Source organism: Tupaia chinensis, unplaced genomic scaffold (genome assembly GCF_000334495.1).
Source record: "Tupaia chinensis unplaced genomic scaffold, TupChi_1.0 Scaffold147038_1, whole genome shotgun sequence".
NCBI lineage: Eukaryota > Metazoa > Chordata > Mammalia > Scandentia > Tupaiidae > Tupaia > Tupaia belangeri.
In genome coordinates, this window is record NW_006206889.1 from 2512418 (window position 1) to 2537434 (window position 25017).

The following is a 25017-nucleotide window of genomic DNA, read 5'->3' on the forward strand; positions in this document are numbered from 1 at the left end:
GTCTCTCTGTCTCTCTCTTTCTGGTGAGTGCACGTGCCCTATAGCAAAAACCTCTTCAAAAAATAATAATTAGAAATTAATAGTAAAATTGCCTTTATTCTTGGGTAATTATATTCTTAAGTCCCACGAGACTCTTCTTAAGAAAAACAATTAGAATTGATAACATGATTACGTGAGTAGACACAAAACCCAACTGTTGTGATAAGCAGCTGGAAATGGAAATGAGCAACTAAAAGCCTCCATTCATTGTACAGTCATTCCCTCCGGTCCCCAGGGGAAGCCTGAAACCACAGGTAGTACCAGACCCTATATGGACTATGTTTTCTCTCTATATAGATCCCCATGATAAAGTTTAATTTATAAGCTAGGCACAGTAGGAGAGAAAGAGCAGTAGCTAACGGTGAAATAGAATGTCAACAATGTATGTAATGGAAGTGACGTGACCGTGGTCTCTCTCTCTGTCACTCTCTCTCTTGCGCGCACACACACACACCTTATTGCACTGTACTCACCTATTTTTGGACCACTGCAGCTGAAACCTTAAAAAAGCTAAACCCAAATAAGGAGGGACTACTGTACTTAAAATACTTGAAAAATTGGAACCTTCAGGTGGGTGTGGTGGTTAAGTGCTGGACTCCCACGTGTCTGACTGTGGCTCAAGTCTTGAACCTGGTGGCTTGAAAATCACACCAGGCATGTGTGCATACATGCCCAAAATCCCAGGAGGAGAATGGAGGAGAAGGGATTACAGCATGGCCATTTCGCCTTGGGTGGGGGAGGTAATTTCTCACTTTCCCTCTGTTTCTGTCCAGCGAGAGCGTGCACCTTAAGACAAAAACCTTAAAAACAAACAAACACACACAAAAAAAAAACTAAAAAAAAAACTCCTAGAAATACATTAAATGAAAATACCTCTGTGTTTATATGAAGAAAATTAAAAGCCGGTAATTCTGGAAATAGCAGGTCCATGTACTACACCTCTAGCCAGAGTCCAGAGTTGTCAGGGCCAGAATCTGGGGGGTCATATGGCCAAATTGAGGGGCACAGCCCAACCCCACCTCCAGCAGTGTAAGCCAGCACTGGTGGTCCAACTGGCCCAATGGCCTGGGACTCTTTCTAAGCCAGTGGCCACCTGCAAACGATTGACCCCCTCAAAGTGAACCAAAGTGACGAGGAAGGAAGCTGACCTGCATCGGTGATTTACCTGTAAATAACACTGTTTACAGAGAAGGTTTTTCCATCAAAGGAGTTCGCAACCACCAGGAAGTAGTCTTCTCCCACTGAGAAGAACTCCCAGTCCAGAGCACTGCGGAAACAAGCGAGCAGATGTTAGTACGCGCCACTGAGACTCTGAAGCCCTGTGGGACAGGCACGCCGGGGCACTCTTGAGACTTCAAGTGACATTAGGGCATAAGGCTAAAGTGACAGGCACCACGGAAACAAACGAGTAGATGGTAGGGTGCAAGACGGAGGTGTTGCCAGAGGATTGGGGGTTTTGGCTTAAAGTTGCTCCTCTAATTCCCCAATTCAGAGGTCTAGTCTTATCTCCAAAATTCACAAAAGAGGAGCCAGGGACCAGAGGGGAGTGGTTTTCTCAGTCATTCCATGCAAATCAGTTGTTCACTTAAAAAATTTAAAAAAAAAATAATTGTGAGGACCAGCAGATGTCATAATGGTTATGTCACTGGACTCCCACATAGTCAACTGCAGTTAGAGTCCCGGACTCAGCAACTTAACTCATGCCAGACATGTGTGTGTGCATGCCCAAATTCTGAGAGGAGAATGGAGGAGAAGGGGTTGGGGTGTGTCCTTCCCCCGGGGGGTGATTTATCACTTTCTGTCTCTCTGTCTCTCTGTCAAGTGCATGCACCTTATAGTAAAAATATCTTGAGACCAGCAGTTAGTGTAATGGCTATGTTGCTGGACTCCCATGTAGTCAAGCGCGGTTCAAGTCCCTGACCCGGTGGCTTAAACTCATGCCGGGCGCATGTGCATGCATGCCCAAGATCCCAAGAGGAGAATGGAGGAGAAGGGATTGTGGTGTGGCCATTCCCCCTCGGGGGTGATTTCTTGCTTTCTGTCTCTCTGTCTCTCTCTGTCTTTCCGGCAAGCACATGTGCCCTATAACAAAAACCTCGCAAAAAAAAAAAAAAATTAATTGCGGTAAAATAGATATAAAACATAGCACTTTAACAGTGTTTAAGGGAACACCTTAGGGGCACTGTCGCACAGCCATCACCACTGTACATGTCCAGAGCTCTTCATCTTCCCAGACTGAAACTCTGCCCCATTAAACACCAACTGCCCCACCCCTCAGCCCGGCGCCCAGCGCTCCACTTTCTGTCTCTATAGTTCTGACCACTTCCATGACCTCATGTAAGGGGATTCACACATTATTTGTCCTTTTGCGAATCGCTCCTTTCACTGGTCATAGTGGCCTCAAGGTTCACCCATACTGAAGCGTGTGTCGGAATTTCCTTAGTTTCTGAGGCTGAGTAACTTCCATTATATGAATATACATTTGCTTCTCCATTCATCTGTCAGTGGAAACTTGGATTGTGTCCCCCTCTCAGCTATTGTAACTAATGCCGGTATGAGCACTAGGGTGCAAAAGTCCACTTTTATGAGGTTGAAATGAGAGAAAACATCCCAGGCACGTGGCCACTCCATACAGGCTCGCAGCGCCCTCTGGAGGCAGGAGCTGGAGAGAGTATCAGCCAAAAGGCTGACCATTTGGAAGCTCCGGTCACCCAGGTGCCCACAACATCTTCAGATTCACAGGTGTTCTCCCACACCGCGTGCTGGTCCCTCCTCTGTTCTGATGACAGATATAACTAAGTCTAGGAGGTTTATAAAGAGCAGAGGTTTATTCAGCCCATGGTTTTGAATGTCCAAGGTCAAGAAGCGTCTGGCGAGGGCCTTCTTAGTGGTGATTCTGCAGTCCTGAGGCGGCATAGAGCATCGCGTGGTGGCAGAGGAAGCAAGAGCTGTGTCCACGCCTGTGTGTCTCTGAGTGTCAGTCCGTGTCTCTGCTCTGTCCCATCCCTCTCCTTTTAAACCCACTGGGACTCGATCATGGGGTCCCACCAGGTGACCTTAGCTAGTTCTTGTCACCTCGCAAAGGCCACGTCTTTTTTTTATTTTAAAATTTATTTATTTATCTATTTAATGAACAAAAAGGAGAATGATAAGCATCTTCAACAGGGTCTCCCACTGTAACCTCCCCAAAGCCTTCCCAGCTGGCCGAGTTCCCGGGCTCACACATGTGCCTGGTTACGGTTAACCCAGAAACCAATCCCTGATCTACCATTATTTCCAGCACTGTGGAGTGTTGTGCTCCCACTGTGCCACTGTGACTGGGCTCGCCACCTTTTAGTCCCATAGTCGGACTGGGTTTCTGCCTTTTTAATACCGTCACAACCGAACTTCATGACTCTTGGGGGACACATTCACCTTGAAAGCAATTTTTCACTTCCTGCCAATAAACTGTGTCCTTTCTTACATACAAGTCCTGCCTTAATTTGCTAAGAGGATGTCCGGTTCCGAGATGGCTCAGTCTCAAGTTCTGGATAAACTCCCCAGAACCCCTGCCCCTCCAAGAAGGCCCACTGGGTTGCTAGTTCTCTACCTCCCAACTTGTCTTCACCTTATCTTCTCTGATCTCTGCGGTCCTACGCCCACTTTTCAGATAAAGAACCTGAGAGCAAAGCCGTGTCGCAAGTGGGAGTCAGTATGGTATGAGGGCCAGCCTGGTGCCTCTATGTCCAGTGGCCTCAGAGCTGTGGCCAGTTCAGGCCACAGAGGGACTCCTTTTGGTCACGAGTTTTTTCTGGGTGCTTCCCTGGGGGAAGTCGAGGGACCTGGCCTGCAGCCAGGTGCTCAGATAGGCCCCTGGTAGTGAGAGTGTTGATGCAGGTGCCCAGAGCACAGGAAGATGTGGGCAGTGGGGCCCAGAGGCCTTGCTCCTGCCTTCTTGGGCTATCCACAATCACATCACGGCAGCATCTGTTGATGGCGTGTTATGGCCCCCAGGTGGTGCCCACAACACTACCCACCAGGAGGAGGCACAGTGATGCCCTCAGCCTAGTCCTGCACCTGTAAGGTGCAGACAAGGGAAATGGGTCAGGGGTGGTTTCCCCTGCTCTATCCATCCCTCAGTGACAACTGAGTTCTAAGCCAAGGCCGAGGGAAGGGAGCAACCTGCATCTGCTCACAGTCACTGCCGTGGCTCAGTACCAACAGAGAGAGCACACCTGGCTGAGATCCCCTGCATCTGCCCCTACAGCAGCTCAGATCGAACTGACATCGATGGCTGTTAGAAACGCATTTCTATTCTTCAGAACCTCACCATTTGATCAAAAGGTGAACGCAGGGCTGAATAACAGCACAAAGGTGAAACATGATGCTCTGTGAGGCTGACCCACCTGAGAAGGCTCCGGGTTCACATCTGGAGACCTCCCTGAGTGCCCCTGGCTTGTGTGCCTGGGACCCAGGGTTTGCCGAGACGGGGTGGATTGTTGTGTCAAGACTCTACTGGGGTGTTCTCTCTCTCTTTCTTTTTCTCATGGAAGAAATACATTAATAAACTTGATAGAAACAATACAAATGCTCATCAACAGATAAATGGATAGACAAAAATGTGGTGCACCTTATAATACAGCTGGACATTTTTTAAAATGAAGCACTGACACATGCTGCAATTTGGATGAACCTTGAGAACATCATGCTAAGAGTAAGGCGCCAGCCATGAAAGGCCACTTAGGACATGGTTCTAGTTATGGACAGTCTGAACGGGCAAGTCCAGTGAGGCAGGAAACAGAGTGGTGGTTGCCAGGGACGAGTGCTGGGGTGGGGTTCTTTTTGAGGTGACAGGGTGTTCTAAATTTGACAGTGGTGACGGCTGCACCTATATGTGAATTTAATTTAAAAAACACGGAATGATTAAAAAAAAAAAAAACTAAAGAAACGTGCTAACACGCCATGCCTCTTGGAGGCAACCAGTGCTGAGGTGACGACTGCAGGCAGGACCTCACCCGGCTGCCCAGAGAAAGCCCCCGGCATGCTGGAGAATGAGGTCACGCCACGTGGCCAAGAAAGGGGGAATACTTTTTGTGTCAGGGAGAGCTGTGGGAATTTTGCTTTGCTTGTGTGTACAATTTTCCAGTTTGGTTACTACAATAAAAATTGGCCAGTAATTATTAAACGCTATTTGAATGTGTGGTCATTTAGTTAGTAAATTAGTACTTTGGATGTTCGATCACCTATTAGTAAATTACCCACATTATTGCCTAGTGGCAACACGGCTATACATCACAAATGCATAGCCACAGTTTTACAGGCTCTGAGAGGTTTCAAACACCAAAGGCACTTGCCTCATCCACCACTAGATTGACATCGGCTCCATAAGACACACATTTCATTCTACAACTAGTTTTCTGTTCTGTTTTGTTTTATTTTGCCACAGGGTGCATGCACTCATCTGAGACAGAGAGAGGGAAAGTAAGAAATCACCCCGAGGAAGATGGCCATGCCACAGTCCCTTCTCCTCCATTCTCCTGTTAGGGTTTTGGGAACGAATGCACATGCATCCCAGTGTGATTTTTCAAGCTGCCAGGTCCAGGACTTGAACTGTAGTCAGCCATGTGGAAACCAAAGCCTTAACCACCACGCTGCCTGCTGGCTCCATCGACAACTAATTTCTAATCATAGCTTACTCTCAAAATTCATTCTGAACTGCCTCAACTATGTTGTATTTGAAAACTGAGCTTCGGTAGGACTTGACAGGTAGTGACCTAGGTCCATGTTGGGGACCGACAGTTTCCAGTGTCCTGTCTCTCCCCACAGCCCAGCTGACCAGGCACTGGTGGTCAGGGAGTTCACAGGCCACTTGTACTAGAATCGCCAGTGTCCCCAAACTGGGACAACTTGTTCTTTTTTCCCTTCTCTCTACTTAAAAAAAAAAAAAATCAGTTTGCTACAGGACACATGCACTCACTGGAGAGAGACAGAGACAGAGAGAAAGTGAGAAATTTCCCCCAGAATGAATGGACATGCTGCAATTCCTTCTCCTCCAGCCTCCTCTCGGGATATTGGGCAAGCACGCACATGGGCTCAATGTGATTTTCAAGCTGCCAGGTCTGGGACTTGAACCGGGCAACTGACCATGTGGGAATGTGTCTGCCTTAATCTCCACATCTCCTGCTGGCCCATCCTCTCTCTATTTTGAAGTTTCTTTTCTCTTTTCTAATTTTTAAAAGTCATGTGGGCAGCATACTAGTAAGCTAACATAGGCATTTAGAAGTCAGTGAGTCAGAAGTAGTGGAGTAGAAGACAGACATTCCACTTGCCACACAGCCCCTCGAGCCCACTCCAGCGCCGGGGTGACTGGTACATCCCCTTCCAGAGTTTTTTTCTTTTTCTTTTTTGCATTTGCACAAACATGTACAGCTACAAAGCAGACAGTCACCCTGTTCTTGAACAGGATCACATGATCTCATTATTCTCCCTTGCTTTTTCCACTCAGTTCATCTTGGACATTTTTCCCTTGAAAGGTCTAAATTTATTCATTGTTGTATTTCTCAGGCTGAGACTGTGCTTGCTAACTTGGGAGGGGCTGTGACTATTTGCTGAGAGAAATAAAGAATGAATGAAACTGCAAGGAAACCTGGCAAAGCCACCTGCTTGGCCCAGGGACTGGACCTCAGCTAACCCACCAGACCCTGGTTCTGGACCTGCATCACATGGATCCGATAGCATTTCTGGTTCGCAGAGTCCAAAGCCCCACCCTCACCCCCACCCCAATCCCCGCCCCAGATGAAGTCCTGTGCAGGTGGGGATGGTGACAGGTTCTCGGCACCCAGAGTTATGCATGTGGCACCCACGCTACCTCCCGTGGCCCACAGAGCACGTTAGCTTGGAATCAGCACTGTGTGTGTGTCCCCATCTCCTCTGCCCTCCAGGTCACTCCTGCCTCAACACACCCATCTCTGTGTCCTGGCGTGACTGGGAGACACAGACTGTGGGGCCTACAGTGGTGGGTGGAGGGGGCAGGCTTTAGGAACACAGGCTGTCTGGGGCTGTGGACCTCACGCCTGCCCTGAGACAAGGTGCTGCTCCTTGTGAGGTCTTAGTGCCTCCTCCACAAAACGGACGCACACTTTCTCCCAGACTTGTTCCCCTAGCTATGAAGTCACAGCCCTGAAATGCCCAGCTCTGGGCTCCAAGCCTGGTTCCTGGAACCAAACGTGAGGCTCAAGGGGTGCTACTTGCCCTGGGCCACTCTTCCCCTGAAAGAGTGGCAAGGTGATCCCAAAGAATTGCCCTGTTACTGTGCAGCCCAGAGCTTCACCCCGCCTTGCCCGCCAGCCCGCCGTGACACCAACCTGCAGGTGGGAATGTCCTGGAACTTGACAAAGCTCTGTGCAGTGACATTCAGCTCATAGATGACAGAGTTGATGATGTAGGAGTCATTCTGGACCTGCATTTCCACGTCGTAGCTGTGGCTGTTGGCGACAGCCAGGAAGACCCTCTCCCCAATGTGGAAGACCTCCCAGTCAGCAGCTCCGAATGTCTAGGAGAAAGTGAGAAAGCGTGAGGGCCCAGGTGAACAGAGCTCTCCGTGGGGCCAAGCGCTGCTGCCTGGCCAGATGCCAGATCCATCGCACGCTGAGTGCCTGCTGCCCTCCAGGTGCCCCATATGGGCACTGCCCCAGCCTGCAGCCTCAGCCAGCTCTCCCTCACAGACACAGTGCCAAGCTGCACTCACCCCAAGAGATCATGTGTGCAAAGTGCTTCTCAGCAATGTGCGTGCTCCCCTACCCCCCGACTTCCTAGTGCTGCCTATCCTACGAGGTCCATCTACTCTAACACTTCTTCCAGAGAGCCTTCCCTGACTCCTCCAGTCCCAGTGCCTATCACCAAAACAACATCATTGTGTTTCTTCCTACATTTTCTCTAGCTCTGGAGTTTGGATGACGTCTCCCTTGGACTCCACACACAAAGCCCAGTTTCTAGGTTCTGGTACTTCTTGTCCTTCCATCAGTCACTCATCACCCTTGAGAGTGTGGTGTGCATGGGGGCAGCAGGCTGGACCCTCACAGCAACGGTGAGTCTTAGCCACCACCCCTATACTGCACCAGCTCATCTGCACGTGGGCCCACAATGAGGAGGGGTGTGTCCAGCACCGGGATGGTAGGGTGCATGGAGACACTTGGACATGTCCCTGGTTTTAGTCCCAAGGAGAGAGGGTAGGAGAGGAGCGCAAAGAAACATTTTCCTAGGGAAATACAGGCTAATGGTGGGGGTGGGTAGTCAGGCAACCCAAGGAGGGCAGCACACGGCCCAGAGCCCAGAGGGTAAGAAGAGCATGGCATGATGGAAGGGCTCCGAGGCTGATGGGGAGTGTAAATGCTCTCAGAGACCCCAACCCACCACCACAGAGGCTTCACCGGGGCTCAGTTCCTTGACTGGCAGGAAGAGGGCGAGTGTTTCTGTGGACACCAGCTGTTCCTTGGGCTGGTGAGAAGTGCAGGATTCAGCCTGTCACTTTGTACTTCAGAGATTGTATTTAAGGGTTTTGTCTCTTGACTTACAGCTCTGATGCAGAAACTTGTTAGACTGCCCCTCCTGCTGGCAGCAATTGTAAATGTGGATGCAGTCCTCAAATAGACACGACCGGATGGCCGACTGCACCATCCAAGTGTGGAACTGGTGGCCTCAGAAACACACCAGGTGAGTGGGCGCATGTGCGTGTGTGCCCAAAATCCCGAGAGAACAGAGGAGAAGGGACTGTGGCATGGCCTCCTACTTGGGGAGTGCTTTCTCATTCTCTCTCTCTCTCTCTTTCTGTCCCTATTTACCAAGCACAAGAGTCCTATAGAATAAATTTTTTTAAAAAAGAAAAACTATTATGTATGGAACAAAGCAGGTAAATGTGACTCATAATCAAAAAGCAGACTGACAGCGAAATGTTGGAATTAGCAGATAAAAACTTTACAATAACTATGATAAGACTCTATGGGGGAAAATGTTTGCAATGAGCCAAGGAATGGGGATAGCTGGAAGCTAAGGAAAATGAAAAGAAGCAGATGGAAGCCCTGTCACTGACAAGGACAGTGTCTGTATTCATAACTGCAGGAAGAGACTCAGGGATTACTACTTGGACAATGCAGAAGGAAGAAGCAGCAAACAGGAAGACAGGTCGATAGGAATGATCCGCACTAAAGTATCAGAGGAAAATGAGATCATAGCACCAATGGACAGAGCTCCAATGACCTTGGGATGACAGAATTCAGTCTGACACACGTGCAGTTGGAGTTACAGAAGGAAAGGAAGAGAGAACGATGCAGAAAAAGAATGCAAGTAAATTACAGCTAAAATCTTTCCAATTTTGCTCAAAAACATTAAACTATAGGATACAAGAAAATCAGTGTTCCTAAGGATAAATACATAAAGGCCACTCCTAAACACATCATATTCAGATAGCTGAAAATCAAAGATCAAAAATAAAACTTGGGGCCAGCTGGTAGCATGGTGGTTAAGGCGCTGGATCCCACACTACCAGCTCTGCAGTTCAAGTCCCAGATCTGGCGGCTTGAAAAACACATTGGGTGCATGTGAGTGCCCCCAAGATCCTGAGAGGAGAATGGAAGAGAAAGGATTGCAATGTGGCTATCCCCACTAGGCGGGAGAAGGGGATTTCTCTCTTCCTCCCTCCCTCCCTCTCTCCCTTTGTCTCTCTCTGGCAAGTGCATGTGACCTATAGCAAAAGCTAAAAAATAAAAACTTAAAAGCAGCCAGAAGAAAAAAAGACACCCTCAATATAAGGAAACATTGACACAATAATACCTGATTTCTCATCAGAAACAATGGAAGCTCAAAGTCCACAGAAATGTATCTTTAAAGTAACAGGAAAAAAAAAAAAACTGAACCCACAATTCTACAACTACTGAAAATATCTTAATAAATGAAATTATTCATAATAAATGAAATTATGTAGCTGTAAGTTTACTAAATTATATAAGAGGTGGTATAATATTAATTTAAAATAGATTTTATGGGACCAGCAGATGGCGTAATGGCTTCGTCACTGGACTCCCATAAAGTTGATCGTGGTTCGAGTCCCAGACCCGGTGGCTTAAACTCATGCCGTGCACGTGTGTGTGCATGCCCAAGATCCCGAGAGGAGAATGGAGGAGAAGGGATTGTGGCATGGCCATCCCCGCCTGGTGGGTAATTTCTCGCTTTCTGTCTCTCTGTCTCTGTCTTTCTGATGAACGCATGCACCCTATAGCAAAAACTTTCAAAAAAAACAAATTAAATAGATTTTAATTTTAAGTTAAACATGTATATTGCAATTTCCAGAGCAACACATTCAATGCCAAAAAAGAGGAGGTAGAATGGAAGACAATGCGACAAAGGACTTATATCCAGAATATATAAAGAACTACATATCAATGATGAAAAAGCAGAAAAAAATAAGAAATAGGCAAAAGACTTGAATAGACATTTCACAAATGAAAATATAGGAAGTTGGTAAGCTCATGGAAAGAGATTCAAAATCATAGGAAATTTCAACTTAGAACCACATGGCGTTATCACTCTACTCCCAATATTTAAAATGAAAAATACCTACGAAACCAAATGTTGACAGAATGTAGAGCACCTGGAACTCTCCTATATTGTTCGTGGGTGTGTGGGAAATGGTATAGTTATTTTGAGAACTTCATAAGTTAAGCATGCCTAACTGTGACGCAGAATTTTACTCACAGGTTTTCATCCAAGAGAAATAAAAATATACGTGTGAGGTTTACTTAGCTTTATTCACAATAGTAAAAATCCGATGGTAGTGCAGCAGTAAATGCAATGCTCTGCAAGGCTGACCCACACGAGAAAGTTCTAGGTTTGCATTGGGGACCTCCCTGAGCACTCCAGGAGGCACTCCAGTCCCAATATGAGGGGACTGAAGCTGGGGGTGGATGGTGGCATTAAGGCCCTGTTGAGAATGCTGTCTGTCTCTCTGTGTCTCTCCTGCTGATGGAAAAAAAATCCAAACTTTTAAAAATAGTCAAAATCTGGGGACCAGCAGGTGGCGTGGTGGTTAAGGCGCTGGATAGTCCCACATGGCCGACCAGGGTTCAAGTCCTGGACCTGGTGGCTTGCTTTCTCACTTTCCTCTCTCTCTCTGTGTGTCTCTCTCTGGTTAAATTAAAATGAATGAATGAATGAATGAATGATTGAATAAATAAATCTTTAAAAAAAATAGTCAAAATCTGGAAGTAGCTCAGGCATCCATCTGCAGAATGAGTAGATAGTGATACATATGACATTAATCATGACAGATATTAGTGAACAAAAGAGCTATGTAAATACTTGACAATAGCATGTTTATTGTTGTTCCTGCCCGGTGGAATAGGAGCCTTTGAGGACAGGGACCGTCTCCTCCTCATCTCACATCCTCTTTGATCAGCCAGGGAGTAGCTAAAGTACACACTCAGTGCATGTGAGAAGGCAGAAGACACAGATGAGCTGTTTCTTCCCTCCTCTAATGGTGGAGCATGACAGCTGACATCTCTGGCCAAAGCAGAGGGTGTTGAGAGAAACCAAGTACAAGGGCGGAAGGGCAGAGGGAGGATGGCGGAGGCCAGGGTTTGTTCATCCCAGGGGTGCAATGGTTACTGTTACATCAGCTTAACAAGCTCAGAAATGCCCAGCTGGCTGGTGAAACATGATTTCTGGGTGTGTCTCTGAGGATGTCTCCATTTGGATCAGTAGACTGCGTTAAAATTGGCCTTCCCATGGGACCAGCAGATAGCATAATGGCTACATCACTGGACTCACATGTAGTCAACCGCAGTTCGAGTCTCAGACCTGGTGGCTTAAACTCACACCAGGGGCGTGTGTGTGTGTACCCGAGATCCCGAGAGAAGAATGGCCATCCCCTCTGGGAGGGGGGGGAGTGATTCCTCACTTTCTGTCTCTCCATCTCTCTTTCTGGTGAGCGCACGTATCCTATAGGAGAAAAAAAAAAACCTACAAAAAAAAAAAAAAAAAAGATTGGCCTTCCCCAGTCTGGGCAGGCATCATCCTATCTGTTGAGGGCCTGAGAGAAAAAAGAGGAGGGAAAGTTTGCTTTTTGAACTGGCACCTCCACTTTCTCACTGGGTTCCTGGGCTCCAGTTTGGACTAGAATCCGCTAGTCAAAGCAGGCTTTCCAGGGCTCCAGCTGGCAGTCAGCAGACAGGACTTCTCAGCCTCCACAATGGCATGAGCCAACCCCTGTGGCTGTGCCCCTCCTACACAGCTCTACAAGCTGTGGTCTTGTCTCTCTGGAGGAGCAGGCAATACACATGGTAGCTTGCACGTTTTCCAGTCGCTGGGAGAGCTGGAACGGACACCTGGGCAGAGGGCTGTGCCCCACGCTTGCTCCTAAGCAAAGGAAAGTCTGTTCTTGGTGTTTTGGATCACATTTGAGATGCATTCCTTGGCTCTGTGTGGCAGCTGTGAGCTGGGTGCAGTACCGGCTCCCATACCTGTGACGAGGCATGCCCCCCTCGCACCAGCATGCGCCCTGTGGGACAGTGGGACTCTGTGTGTGGGTAACAGTTGGCTTCCTGCTGGCACCTTGGACCTGGCTTCCCCACAGCAAGTCCCGGGATAATGCTCAGCACTTTCTACCTGAATCCTTGCTGCAGGGATGAGGAAAAGAGCCTGGGGGTACAGGGATATACAAAACCCTGCAGAGGATGAGAGACCCCCAGTTCTTCAGGCTGGGGGGTCAGCTGCTTATCCAGGGTCCTCTGCATCATTCCTGTGCTGTGCCAGGTTTCCTGGTTGGGGACAGTGGGGTCATGCTGCAGGGTCACACCTTGGTGGGGCCTGCGGCTCTCCTGACTTCCCCCATGGCAGCCCCTGGGGAAGGGACGCCCACAGCCACAGGTGGCAGCAAATGGAGGACGTTTTTCAATTACCCAAACCTCACAAGCCCCTGTTCTCTGCCCCTGCCATAAATTCAGGACAGGGCTGCCAGATGTTTTCTTGCCTCCCTGCTTGGCACAGCGCCTGGCTGCACGAAAGATGCCAAAAGGAAGGTGTTTTCTCTGGACCCAGCAGAGGGCGCCATTGGCCGCCAAAGCCTGAAACAGCCCTGGTCCCTAGAAGCATAGGCCAAAACATCACTCCACAGTCACTAAGTAAGGTCCCAAAGCCCAGGGAGCTATAAGGATGGATTCAGAACAGACCCGAGGAGCACAGACAACTGAGTTTAGGCTAAAAGAACAAGACTCACCAGGGCAAGGACAGGGAACAGGACACTTGGGGTCACTGAGACCTAGTGGGGTCCAGGAGCAGGCAGGCTTTTCTATACTAACACCTCCTCCCTGACAAGGCCTCGGGAGGTGTGGCTGCTTCTATCTGTTGAGGCACAGCTGCCCCCAGGGCTACCCCATGTTCTCCCAGTAGACCCAGACACACTAGGGCCTGCAGGTCCCTCAGTACCATCCGTTCTGAAAGTGAGTCACAAAGGACGGTTGTTAAACACCCCATGCAGCGTGAGTGTCACACATATACCAGCTCTGCGGAAGCAGCAAGAACCATCTGAAGAACCTGCGCTGAGAAAATCGGTGGGTGAGCACATAGGTGAGCATGCATCTGTACACACCCTACACACGCCTGCATGCACACATGGGTATAAACTCACATACCTGCATGCAGAGACACACATGTGTACGTACATGCACACAGATGCATGTGCACGTATATATGCATGCACACATTTACATGTGTATGTGCATTTCTGCGATGCACACGTGCCTGTGCACACACCCACATGTGCATCCACATGTGCATACCCAAATTCCTCCAGAGCTCCTGGCTTTCCTTCCAGCTACGGGGAAGTGCTTCCCAGGCACTCGCTCGCTGCTCGCTGTGCTGAGGCACGTCCTAGATGGATTCTCAGGGCCAGAAGACTCTCTAGGAAAGAGCCTGGGAGTGCCTGTGCCACTGCGGACGTGCTGGCTGGGGGCGCCAGCTGGCTCCCCTGGTGCTGCACCTCAGTGAGGCATGAGGTGCCCTCCAAGCAGCCCAGAACTGAAGGGTTGTGGGGTTTTAGGAACAGAAGAGGTTCAGGATACAGGGAGGGTGTGAGGCAGTTGGCGGGTAGTGAGGTGGGGAAGGGCATCTGGGCAAGGTCAAGGGGGGCTGGGGCAGGTTGGAGGGGCCTGCTGCCATGGGAAATGGCTGTGGCACTAGGGAGGTAGAGAAGGCTTTTGAGCAAGGGGATGATGAAATTAGATGTATGTTGGACAGCTCTGAATCCCCCAGGCTCCAGGAGGCTGTCAGGAGAGAGGCCAGCACGGTGCCATGGGGGTGTGGGGAGTCCTTCCCTAAGGGGTTAAGAGAAGTGCGGTGCTTGGCGATGGGCTTCAGGAGACCCCTTAGAGCCCTCGGTGTGTCCGTGAGCATGGGAGGCACAAGAACTGCTGCATGGGCCCCAGCAGCAGGGGAGAGTGATGGCAGAAGCTTGGCTCAGCAGCCACTCGAATCCCTCTTCTGCTCCTGGTTAGCAAACACGTGCAGTCCGGATTTCAGATGAATGGCAAAGGACTTTTCAGTCTATGTGCATCTCATGCAATATTCGGGGACAAACTTATAAAAGACCTATTCCTATTTCACTGAAAGCTCAGGTTGAGTGGAGCCCTGTGTTCTATCTAACGGGCTGGCAGAGATTCACCAGAGGTGTCTCCAGGGCACAGTCCCAGCCCTTTGCTGCCCAGGCCCACAGCTGGCTGGTCACTGGCTGTCAATGGCCTCTCCTCCCCACGCCAGGCTGTCTGATTCTGCTCAGAGGACAAGGACCTCATTGGTTATGCTGATTCTGTGGGGTCCTCCCACTCGGAAACGAGAAGCGGCCCCCCAGGCTGTACCAGCCCGGGCAGCAAGGTCTGGCCTGGGGCCCACTGTCAGCCACTCCTGAATTTTAAGCACATTAGGGACTCATGGGGAGAGAAGGAGAATCCCCACATCAAACAACCTGGCAAACCCTGCCTGGCACAGGGGCAGCCAGGCACCTGCTGGGCTGGGCTAGGCGGGCCCTTCCCTCCCCCCGAATGGAATTCCCCTGGAGCCCAGCCCTGCTGCCAGGCACAGTGCTGGGAGCACCTCGGATGGGATGATGGCACTTCCGAGGCTTGGCAGCCAGGCACACCTGGAGCCCAGACAGCTCCTCCAGGGCGGGTGGCACCCGGTAATCAGAGGATTAGTTGCTGGGCAAAGAGGCCCTTGGGTTCCGGCTTTGACGGGGCAAAGAACACCTCTGTGGTCTGGGAATACCCTCCCAGGGAGAGAAAGGGAAGGCGGATGCACCACTTGGGGCTCCCTCCACAGCTGCCAGGGGAGGACCAGCACTCCCAAGAGCCCTGGGGGGGGTACTGTTATCCTCACTGTGGGCTGTCCACCAAAGCTGAGCAAGCTTCCCAGGAGGCCATGGGGGCAGCACTCCTGAGGGCCTGGGCTTGGCTCATCCCTGGCCTCAGAAGACCCTCTGAACCTGGTGCCCTCCCCAAGCTCTGCAGGCCACTGCCAGCTCCCCCTTCATAGAATTGCCCAGGCCCTGCCTACCCCTTCCAAGGGCTTTTTGAGTAGTGCTGACCCCTGTCACTCTGAACCCACTTTGCAGATACAGAGACTGAGAAGAGGCACACATGCAGCCCAGCTGCACAGTGGTGCATGCTGGCCCCCACTTATCTGTCTAACCACTGTGCTGCTGCTCAGGTGGCCACTGGTTTGCACTAGCCCAGGTAGCAGGGTCTAGCCTGGGGCCCTCCATCAAGCCACTCTTGGATTCTAAGTGCATTAGGGGCTCATGGGGAGACAAGACACACCCATTGCTGCTCCGCCTAGGGTGCCTCCTGCCTTGCCACCATGATGGAAGCAAGCATGCACATACGCATGCGTGTCAGCAAGCGTGTGCATATGCCTGTCCAGAGCATGTCTGTGACAAGCAGACTCTGCTAATAAGGTGGCCCACACCTCCCCACAACCCTCGCCACCATTCCAAAACCAACAAAGCCCTGAAGGCGGTGAGACTTTGCAAAGTTTGCAGCAAACTCCCCGAGAAGCAAACCCGCCTCAGTGATGAGAGGCTTTGCGGAGTCCTGATTCATCCTGGTCAGTGTGGATGTTCACCCACGGGCCCCAGAGAGCAGAACATCCGTGACTATGAGGTGCCCTTCCAGAGCCTTCCAGGTCGGTGAGTGGATATTTGGGTGTGGGATGCTGTCTTTTGGACCTGGGGGTTTTGGAGGCAGACTGTGGTCCTCTGTGATCAGTCTCATGAAGGACACTGCAGACGACATCACTTAAGGAACTGACCCTGGAACAAAGGCTGACATGAGCCCTTTGGAAGATGCGGCAGCAGCGAGCCCACTGCGGGGCACTAGAGTCAGAGATGGAAGCATCTAGATGGAACAGTGCTGGACACAGGCAGCCCTCAGCAGCCCCAGCATGTGCACTGTGCGCATGTGTGGACATGTGAGACTGTACTCGGTACCTTCTTGCCCTTTCTAAGGGCCTGGGCAGAAGAGGAAGGTGGTGCCTGTGGCCAGCTCACCTCTCAATCCAACTTTTCTCTGTGTTGGTTGGCTTGTTTGTTTCTGAACATCTACACTCTTAGTGGAGACCAAGTTTTAGATAAGTCTACTGTTATCCTCACTGTGGGCTGTCCACCAAAGCTGAGCAAGCTTCCCAGGAGGCCATGGGGGCAGCACTCCTGAGGGCCTGGGCTTGGCTCATCCCTGGCCTCAGAAGACCCTCTGAACCTGGTGCCCTCCCCAAGCTCTGCAGGCCACTGCCAGCTCCCCCTTCATAGAATTGCCCAGGCCCTGCCTACCCCTTCCAAGGGCTTTTTGAGTAGTGCTGACCCCTGTCACTCTGAACCCACTTTGCAGATACAGAGACTGAGAAGAGGCACACATGCAGCCCAGCTGCACAGTGGTGCATGCTGGCCCCCACTTATCTGTCTAACCACTGTGCTGCTGCTCAGGTGGCCACTGGTTTGCACTAGCCCAGGTAGCAGGGTCTAGCCTGGGGCCCTCCATCAAGCCACTCTTGGATTCTAAGTGCATTAGGGGCTCATGGGGAGACAAGACACACCCATTGCTGCTCCGCCTAGGGTGCCTCCTGCCTTGCCACCATGATGGAAGCAAGCATGCACATACGCATGCGTGTCAGCAAGCGTGTGCATATGCCTGTCCAGAGCATGTCTGTGACAAGCAGACTCTGCTAATAAGGTGGCCCACACCTCCCCACAACCCTCGCCACCATTCCAAAACCAACAAAGCCCTGAAGGCGGTGAGACTTTGCAAAGTTTGCAGCAAACTCCCCGAGAAGCAAACCCGCCTCAGTGATGAGAGGCTTTGCGGAGTCCTGATTCATCCTGGTCAGTGTGGATGTTCACCCACGGGCCCCAGAGAGCAGAACATCCGTGACTATGAGGTGCCCTTCCAGAGCCTTCCAGGTCGGTGAGTGGATATTTGGGTGTGGGATGCTGTCTTTTGGACCTGGGGGTTTTGGAGGCAGACTGTGGTCCTCTGTGATCAGTCTCATGAAGGACACTGCAGACGACATCACTTAATGAACTGACCCTGGAACAAAGGCTGACATGAGCCCTTTGGAAGATGCGGCAGCAGCGAGCCCACTGCGGGGCACTAGAGTCAGAGATGGAAGCATCTAGATGGAACAGTGCTGGACACAGGCAGCCCTCAGCAGCCCCAGCATGTGCACTGTGCGCATGTGTGGACATGTGAGACTGTACTCGGTACCTTCTTGCCCTTTCTAAGGGCCTGGGCAGAAGAGGAAGGTGGTGCCTGTGGCCAGCTCACCTCTCAATCCAACTTTTCTCTGTGTTGGTTGGCTTGTTTGTTTCTGAACATCTACACTCTTAGTGGAGACCAAGTTTTAGATAAGTCCATGGTTTCATCTGCTAGCCCCCATGCGTCCCCCAGTTATTCCCTTGATGGTACCTCTGGTCCATCCCTCTCCACAGGCCCAGACTCACAGTTCCCACCGTGCCTGCCTGACTGCCTCCACTGGGGATCCCATGGGCAGCCCATGCTGGGCCAAATCATCCCATCTATACAGCAGCACATGTGTCAGCCTGGTCTCCCAGGCAACGTACTCTGAATCCTGGTTAACCCCTCCTTCTGTTCCCTCACTGTCTTCCAATCCCCCCACAATTTTGGGATTGACATTTGACCACCATGACCACAGGCCCAGCAACCCATGAGCTCAGGGAGCAGAAAGCCCTGAAGCTGGAAGCTGGCCCTCCTTGAGAGCAGAGCGCCTTCCTCCTTTGGTTCAAGCTGGGGGAGGCCAACTCATTGGAGCTGTGGTCTCTGACACCTGGAGGAAGGTACTCGAGTTCCTGGTGGGAAGGGTGGAGCGACATTAAGGGTGGTGGCTGAGGAATGCTCTCTCTTTGCCTCCCCCAGGACTGGCAGTCACTCACCTGCCTGGGGCTGCAAAAGTCCAGCATGCTCCCTCCCTCCCAACTGTGTTCCTCAAACCACTGAACTTGCCCATGGTGCCTTGGGAAGGCCCCACCCTGTGCTCCTGGGAGCCAGCCAGGTCCATGTGCACGCACAGCTACGCAAACCCTGCCTGTGCCCACAGGCCCTTCCAGAAAGCAGTTTGCAGATGCAGTGCCTCTCCACGCACACGTGCACTTTCACAGAACCTGGGCTGTACATGCTTCCAAGGTCGTGTTTGTGAAATATACTGCAAAACTCAAATCAAACAGCAAACTAACAGAATGGAAAAGGATTTAAGCAATATGAAAATGTTGGCAAATCTAAGTGGACTTTTGTAGGGTTTGAAGAGTTATTGAGATGAGGCTGTGTGGCTGGTGAAGGAGGGAGCCGCTCAGGCAGGGGTTGCTGAAAGCCTTCCTGCCCGTGCATGGCCCCAGCTGCTTGCACAGGGTCCTCCTGGGACACCCGCAGGACCTGGGCGGTGGTGGCATCTGGAAGTTCATCCCAGCTTCCGGCGTTCTGGCTTCAGTATGGCTCCTGCCACACACGGAGCTGCGCCACTCCCCGATGTCCACTGCCGTCCCCTCTTGTCCTTGGACAGTTCTCAAAGGCAGCTGGCTGGCTCCTTCCCAGGCTAAGCCGGAGATGCGCAGGTGCGCCCCCGGTGGAGCCCACCAGCACCTCTACTCGCCTCCTAGTCCTGCCCACACTTGCCTGCGACCAGACAGCTTCAGCCTCAGCCCCGGCAGATGCCTAATAAATACCTATCATGGCCTCCACTCAAAGGCCCTGCCAGCTTATGGCACCTGGAACCAGCGGGGAAACTGGCCCCACACTACCCTCGGGCCGAGCCCAGTGTCCCCACACAGATCAGCCACAGAGCTTGCAGAGCGGCAGGGGGCACCCTGTGCTGCCCTGGTGTGGAAACTCTATCGCAAAGTAAGGGCAGCATCGTGGGCTCCCCCTCTGCCCCACTTCCGGACACGTAAGTTTATACTCAGGAATACCAGAGGCTGTTCGAATGAGGGCTCAGGCAGACAGCCCGGGAGAGAGCCACTCCTCACATGTCCAGGAGGGACAGGCACCGCCTCCAGCATCTCTGGTGCTCATGGACGCTCCCTCCCACATCACCTGCTTCCCGTGGTGAGAGCAATGGAGAACATGGAGTTGTGTACAGTTCCTCACCTGGAACGACTGGAAGAGCTGGAAGGTGCCCACGAGCCAGATGTACAGGTGAGAGTACACCTTGGTGGATGTGCCGTTGAAGGTATTGGCCACCACCAGGAATGAGTAGGGCCCCACTGTGAAGAACTCCCAGTCATAGGCACCCGAGGTGGCGATGGTCTGGTTGATCTCGAACAGGCGGGTCCTGGGGTTCCACTTGTAGATAACGCTATTGATGTTGTGGTTGTCACCTAGAACCAAGGGGTGGCATGGAGTAAGGAGCAACCTTGGGGGACCAGAACTCACCCCAGAGCTTGTCCTAGGGCCCTACCATGTCCAGCCAATGGGGCAGGGAGACAGCTCCGCACAGGCCCTGTTCACCCTGAGCTCTGTCCTCTCTCCCTCCCACTCTCAGCCCCTCATGGTCTACCCGAGCCTCTGGGCCTTCACAAAGGCTCCCAACACCTCTGTCATAGCTCTGCATCCCTGCAGTGGCCTTCCAGCAACCTGGATATGAGACCCACCTGCCTCCTCGACCTCCTCTGCCACTGCCCTGTGACCTCTGTTCTCACTGTCCCCAGAACAGAACTTTCCACATAGCGCTCCCTTTCCTGGACAGCCCTCCCAAGCCCTGCTCACTGGGGACCCTCCTGGGCCTTTGTGTCCACTCACAGCAGCATCACAGACTTTACATGCAGAGGAAGAACTAGTTCTTAGGGAAACAGTCATCAGCAACCCCAGGTCTGAATCCCTCAGCATTCCTGGGACCGATGCTGGGCTGCACCTGTGCTGGCCAGACTCCTCCAAAGGCTAGTTAATCTCCAATGGGAGGAAGCCTGCAGGCAGAGTCTGTGCTGAGAGTGAGGGCATACATTTCGTGGTGGCTCTCCCGGGGCAGGAGCCTCCTGGGACTACCCAGCTATTGTCCCTGGGTCGGTGGGTGAGGTGTTGTGGTACTCATGTAAGCTCAGCCTTTGCCACGTGGTCAGAGTTGAGACCATGGAAGTGGCTATGACTTACTACTGCTTTTCAATGAGATAAATATTCACCCTACACACAAGTCATTCTCTGCCTAGAAAGGGCCCATCTCGGTCAAAGGCCACACCTGCCCTACCTTCCCGGTGGTTGGCCACTGCCAGAAAGTGCTCCCCCTGCACCTCGAAGGCCTCCCAGTCCCGGGCGCTGTGGGTGGCGATCCTCTGGTATGGGGTGAACTTCAGTTTCCTGTGGCTCCATTTGTAAATGACAGAGAACTCCTCGCCCTTTCTATCCGGTCCGAAATTAGCCACAGCCAAGAAGATCTGGAAGAGAGCAAACCAGGACCTGGACGTCAGCATCTGTCTCCAAGTCCACGTTCTGTCTAAATGGTGCAGGCAGGAAGGCGGAGCACAGCCTCGTTGCTGGTCACGAGTCACCACGGGTGGTGGGGAGACAGTGACTAGCTCTCTGAGTCTGGGAACTGTATTAAACATTTTTTAATTTTTTTTTTTTTTAGCTTTTGTTAGGGTGTGTGCACTTGCCGAGGGAGAGCAGGAAAGAGAAATTATCCCTGGAGGTCAGGGTGTGGGTGACCCCATCATAATCCCGTCTCCTACATTCTCTTCTTAGGATTTGGGCACGCATGTGTACAGGCCACTGAGTCCAGGACACAAATTGCACAGTTGGCTATGTGGGGTCCCGCTGCCTTAATCTCCATGCCGCCCGCTGGCTCCCAAACACCTGTATTCTTTAGCACATTAATTCCTCTTCTATCTTTAACCAAAAGCAAGCAAAACAAAACCCCCGAATTAAGGAGAAGCATGTACAAAAGAGTTCCTCAACTTGGAATCATGAAAAAGAAACCTAACGACGTGCTCTGATGCAGTAGGATGTGGGTCATCACTCAATGGCACGCAAGTGTGACCGCGGGAAACACGGACGTGCCTGCTGACGTGCTGTCACCAGGCCTCCGCCGTGGGCAGTGTGGGTAACAGGAACGAGCGGTGTGGTGTACTGTTTGTGTGGAACGTGTCCGAGGGCCAGAATGCCAGACGAAACATGTATTTGCTCAGGTGACAGAATAAAATATTTCCCCTGTCTTTCTGAATGTGCTGATTTTCATTGATATAATAAAGTTATTGTTGTTTATAATGAAAAGAAACTTTAAAGTGTCATTAGCCAAACAAAAGTGCTAGTTATTCATGCACCACACCAGGCTCTGGCAAAGGTGGGACCGCAGAGGCCCATAAGTGGCAGGAGCACGGGGCTTGGTCTGGGCTGCTTGTTGCTTCACCCCTACCTCGGTGGGCATCACCTGCACTTGGCATCCCCTTGAGGGTGAGCACATACCTGGAGACATGAGATGTTGTCTCTCGGACACTGCCATTTGGAGTCCAGGGTGCAGAAGGAAGAGGGAAGAGAAAATTCATCCTTCAGACTTGCCACCCTCGGACCTTCAGCTCAACCCAGCCCTGACTGAAAGGGAGCCGCCTGCTTGCGAGGTCTTACCCACACAACCTCCCCGCCATGGAGTAATAAAAGGGACGGAGTATAGCTCTTTGCATTCTGAAGTGACTTCTGCACTGTGGAGTGGCTCAGTGTAATTATCTTGATGGATAAGTTTAAGTAATGATGGCCTACACAGAAATGACCTTGTCTTCATCGATGGGGGAAGCCCAATGGACTTTCTCAAAGTCACATTCTAGACTTAGAGTTGTAGCCTAATGTGTATGACTTTGAGAGCCTTTCACAATCTGAAGGAGGTTTTCGAACCATGACCAACACTTGTACCTGTAGAATCTTTATAAGGAGCCTCGACCTTTAAGGGTCTCTGAGGGTTTTTCCTAATTAAAAAGGATGGAGGAAGTCTCTCAGGGCAGACTTGCCTTTCTCCCGATGGTGAAATGGCTCCAGGACTGGGCTTGGTGTGTGCGGATGTCCTGATACGAGATGAACTTCCCGTCGGTCCACTTGTAGATGGCAGACATGGCTTTCCGATTGGCTGTGGCTACGAAGAGCCCCACCTCGGGAATGCGGAACACCTCGATGCCCAGGGTCTCGGAGTTGGTGAACAGCTCCTGGTGCTCCTCCACGTAGTCCAGTCTTTCTTTGGCTTGTGATAGAAACATCAGGAGATGTTAACATCTCCAGGAATGGAAGCCGGCTCGCTCCCAGATCCTGAGCCAGCACGCCTGGAGCCTCAGCCTTGGGCTGTTTTCACGAGGCTTGGCCCGAGCTTGTTTCACCCTCATAAGAAGGGTCTGTCAAAGGGACCTGTACCATCCCCAGCAACACCAAGGGGACACAATTTCTCCATCGTGTCCTTAGCACTGTATGTCCTGCATCTATGGAAAACTGTGCTCTGGGAAAGGTGGAATAGAGTCGAGTTGACGGCTTATAGGTGTCCCGGCTGGGGCTGGTGCCCACATCCTGCAGACAACCGCACTGGAGCATCTGTCAAAACCTTTACTCACCTTCCCCACAAACTGGAGCAGGCTGCTGAAAGGGCTTGCTGTAAAAAATGACAACTTTCAGTTTGGGACATCTTGGCACCTCATCTATGACCTGTGGGTGGGGTTGGGCAGAGGAGGGAGGGAACTTGTTCATCCTACATTCTTCCTATGGTCGGGGGGGAAGTGCCAAGGGAGTTTCAGGCCCAGGAGAGCTTCTATTTCCACATGAAATGCATGAGCCCTTGTGTGGGTCTATTTCCTGTCCTGGGTAGTGAGACTCTAGGAGCACTGTCGGGAGCACAGTGTCCTGGCTTGCTTGGGAGACCAGGCGTCCTTCCTCACGGTGCCCTCAACTCTTAGGATTGTCCTAGCCCAAATGACCAGGCACATGGCCATTGAGAGACAACCAAGGCTGTGTGCCCTTTCATGACCTCCCTTTCTCCGATTATCACATGCCTGGAGCTGTCCCCTGCCTGCTCAGGACATCGTGGAGAGCCGGCACCCTGAGTCCTCTCAGTCCCTGCTCACCTGCTAGCACGGAGACCCACTGGTTGCCGACACACAAGTACAGCCCCTTTCGGCTGGCATCAAACCAAAATTGGGCATCTTCTACTTTGGTACATGGTGGTCGGGAGCCCAGTGTCACTTTCACGCTGGTTTCTGTGGAGAAAACCAGAAAGATGAGTGTCCAGCAGGCCAGCGCTTCCTGGAGGAGGATAGTGTGGGAGGGGTCATGCAGTAGGCAGCCCTGCCTTTGCATTCACAGGTGGCCAGGAAAGACCCTCCCACATCTTGGTGCAGCTTGTCACGCCACAGGCAGGGATGATGAGACCCAGGGGAAGTGGTGCGCCCAAGGCCCTCCGTGCGGGCCATTGCCATGTTCCCTGTAGTGGCCAGCCTGCTGCCTACTCCCAAAGGGAAGCTTTCTGTCGTATCTGCAGCCTTCTGAAAGCCCAGTAATTCCCTGCTGCTGTCTGTACTTAGCAGCTGCTATTTGTTGGCCCTAGTTGACCTAAACAGATGAGCCTGGCATTGGGGCATTATGAGCCCTTACTTCTAGTAATAATGCCACCTTGGTGCACTTAACCATGCTGCTTCTCTGTTTACTGCAGTGTCTGTGCAGCAGCCCAGGCCCACCTGCCTGCACTGACCAGCACGGGACAGAGTGGATTATTAGGGCTAGACATGCTCCCTGACTTGTGAACTGCCAGGATGGGGCTCTGCTGTCTCCCCATGTCCGGTTCCTTAGCAGAGCAGTGGGGGGTATGGTATGTTGGGGAGGGGATTGCAGATTCTCCGCAGCAGGAGTGTGATTTACATGAACACCAGTAACACTGCAACTTTCCTTGGGAAGATGCAAATACAACCTAGAGAAAGTGCATCGTGGATGCACTTGGATCCCTTGGATTGTGGGAACCAAGGTGGTGTCCCCGACAGGAGCTGGGCTGAGGCTGGATCACCATTGTAGGGAGGGACAGGGACCAAAGCCCCCAAACACCACCCGTCCTGGAGCAAAACAGGGCAGCAGGTAGACCCCAGAAGATGGCAGCTGGACGGCTGCTGCAGGAGCCCTCAGAGGGAAGCGTGAATGGTGCTGGGTGTCTGAGGATGCCATCTGCTCTAGGGTGGGCCCTGACTGCTCTCTTGGTTCACTGGACAACTGCCTTCCTGTTGCTGCGGGGCCCAGAGGAGTTGGTGGGGGTGCGCGGGGGGGCGCGCCCGGGGGGGGGTGGGGCCTGAGAGGTGACCCTCATTTTGTGCTAGCAAGAGGCCATTGTTGTGGGGGTGTAGGTGACCTCGTCTACTAACCATAGGGATATTTTAGCACCTCGTTATCTTCTGGTTTCCCTGTGAGACCCTGCAGGGCCTGAGGGATGGACAGCACAGCAAGCTGGGCA

General features: G+C 51.7%; 1 protein-coding gene across 1 annotated transcript in view; it reads right to left on the minus strand.

The window, feature by feature from the left end:
* The window catches only part of TSPEAR (thrombospondin type laminin G domain and EAR repeats), a 44764-nt gene that overhangs the window by 3351 nt on the left and 16396 nt on the right, over positions 1–25017 (minus strand). Inside the window, exons 7-13 of the mRNA XM_027768664.1 lie at positions 24929–24986; positions 23648–23779; positions 22553–22779; positions 20803–20989; positions 19710–19939; positions 7383–7570; positions 1205–1306 (exon numbers count right to left, since the gene is read on the minus strand). Of these exons, the coding sequence (XP_027624465.1) occupies positions 1205–1306; positions 7383–7570; positions 19710–19939; positions 20803–20989; positions 22553–22779; positions 23648–23779; positions 24929–24986 (1124 nt within the window). The remainder of the gene's footprint in view (positions 1–1204; positions 1307–7382; positions 7571–19709; positions 19940–20802; positions 20990–22552; positions 22780–23647; positions 23780–24928; positions 24987–25017) is intronic.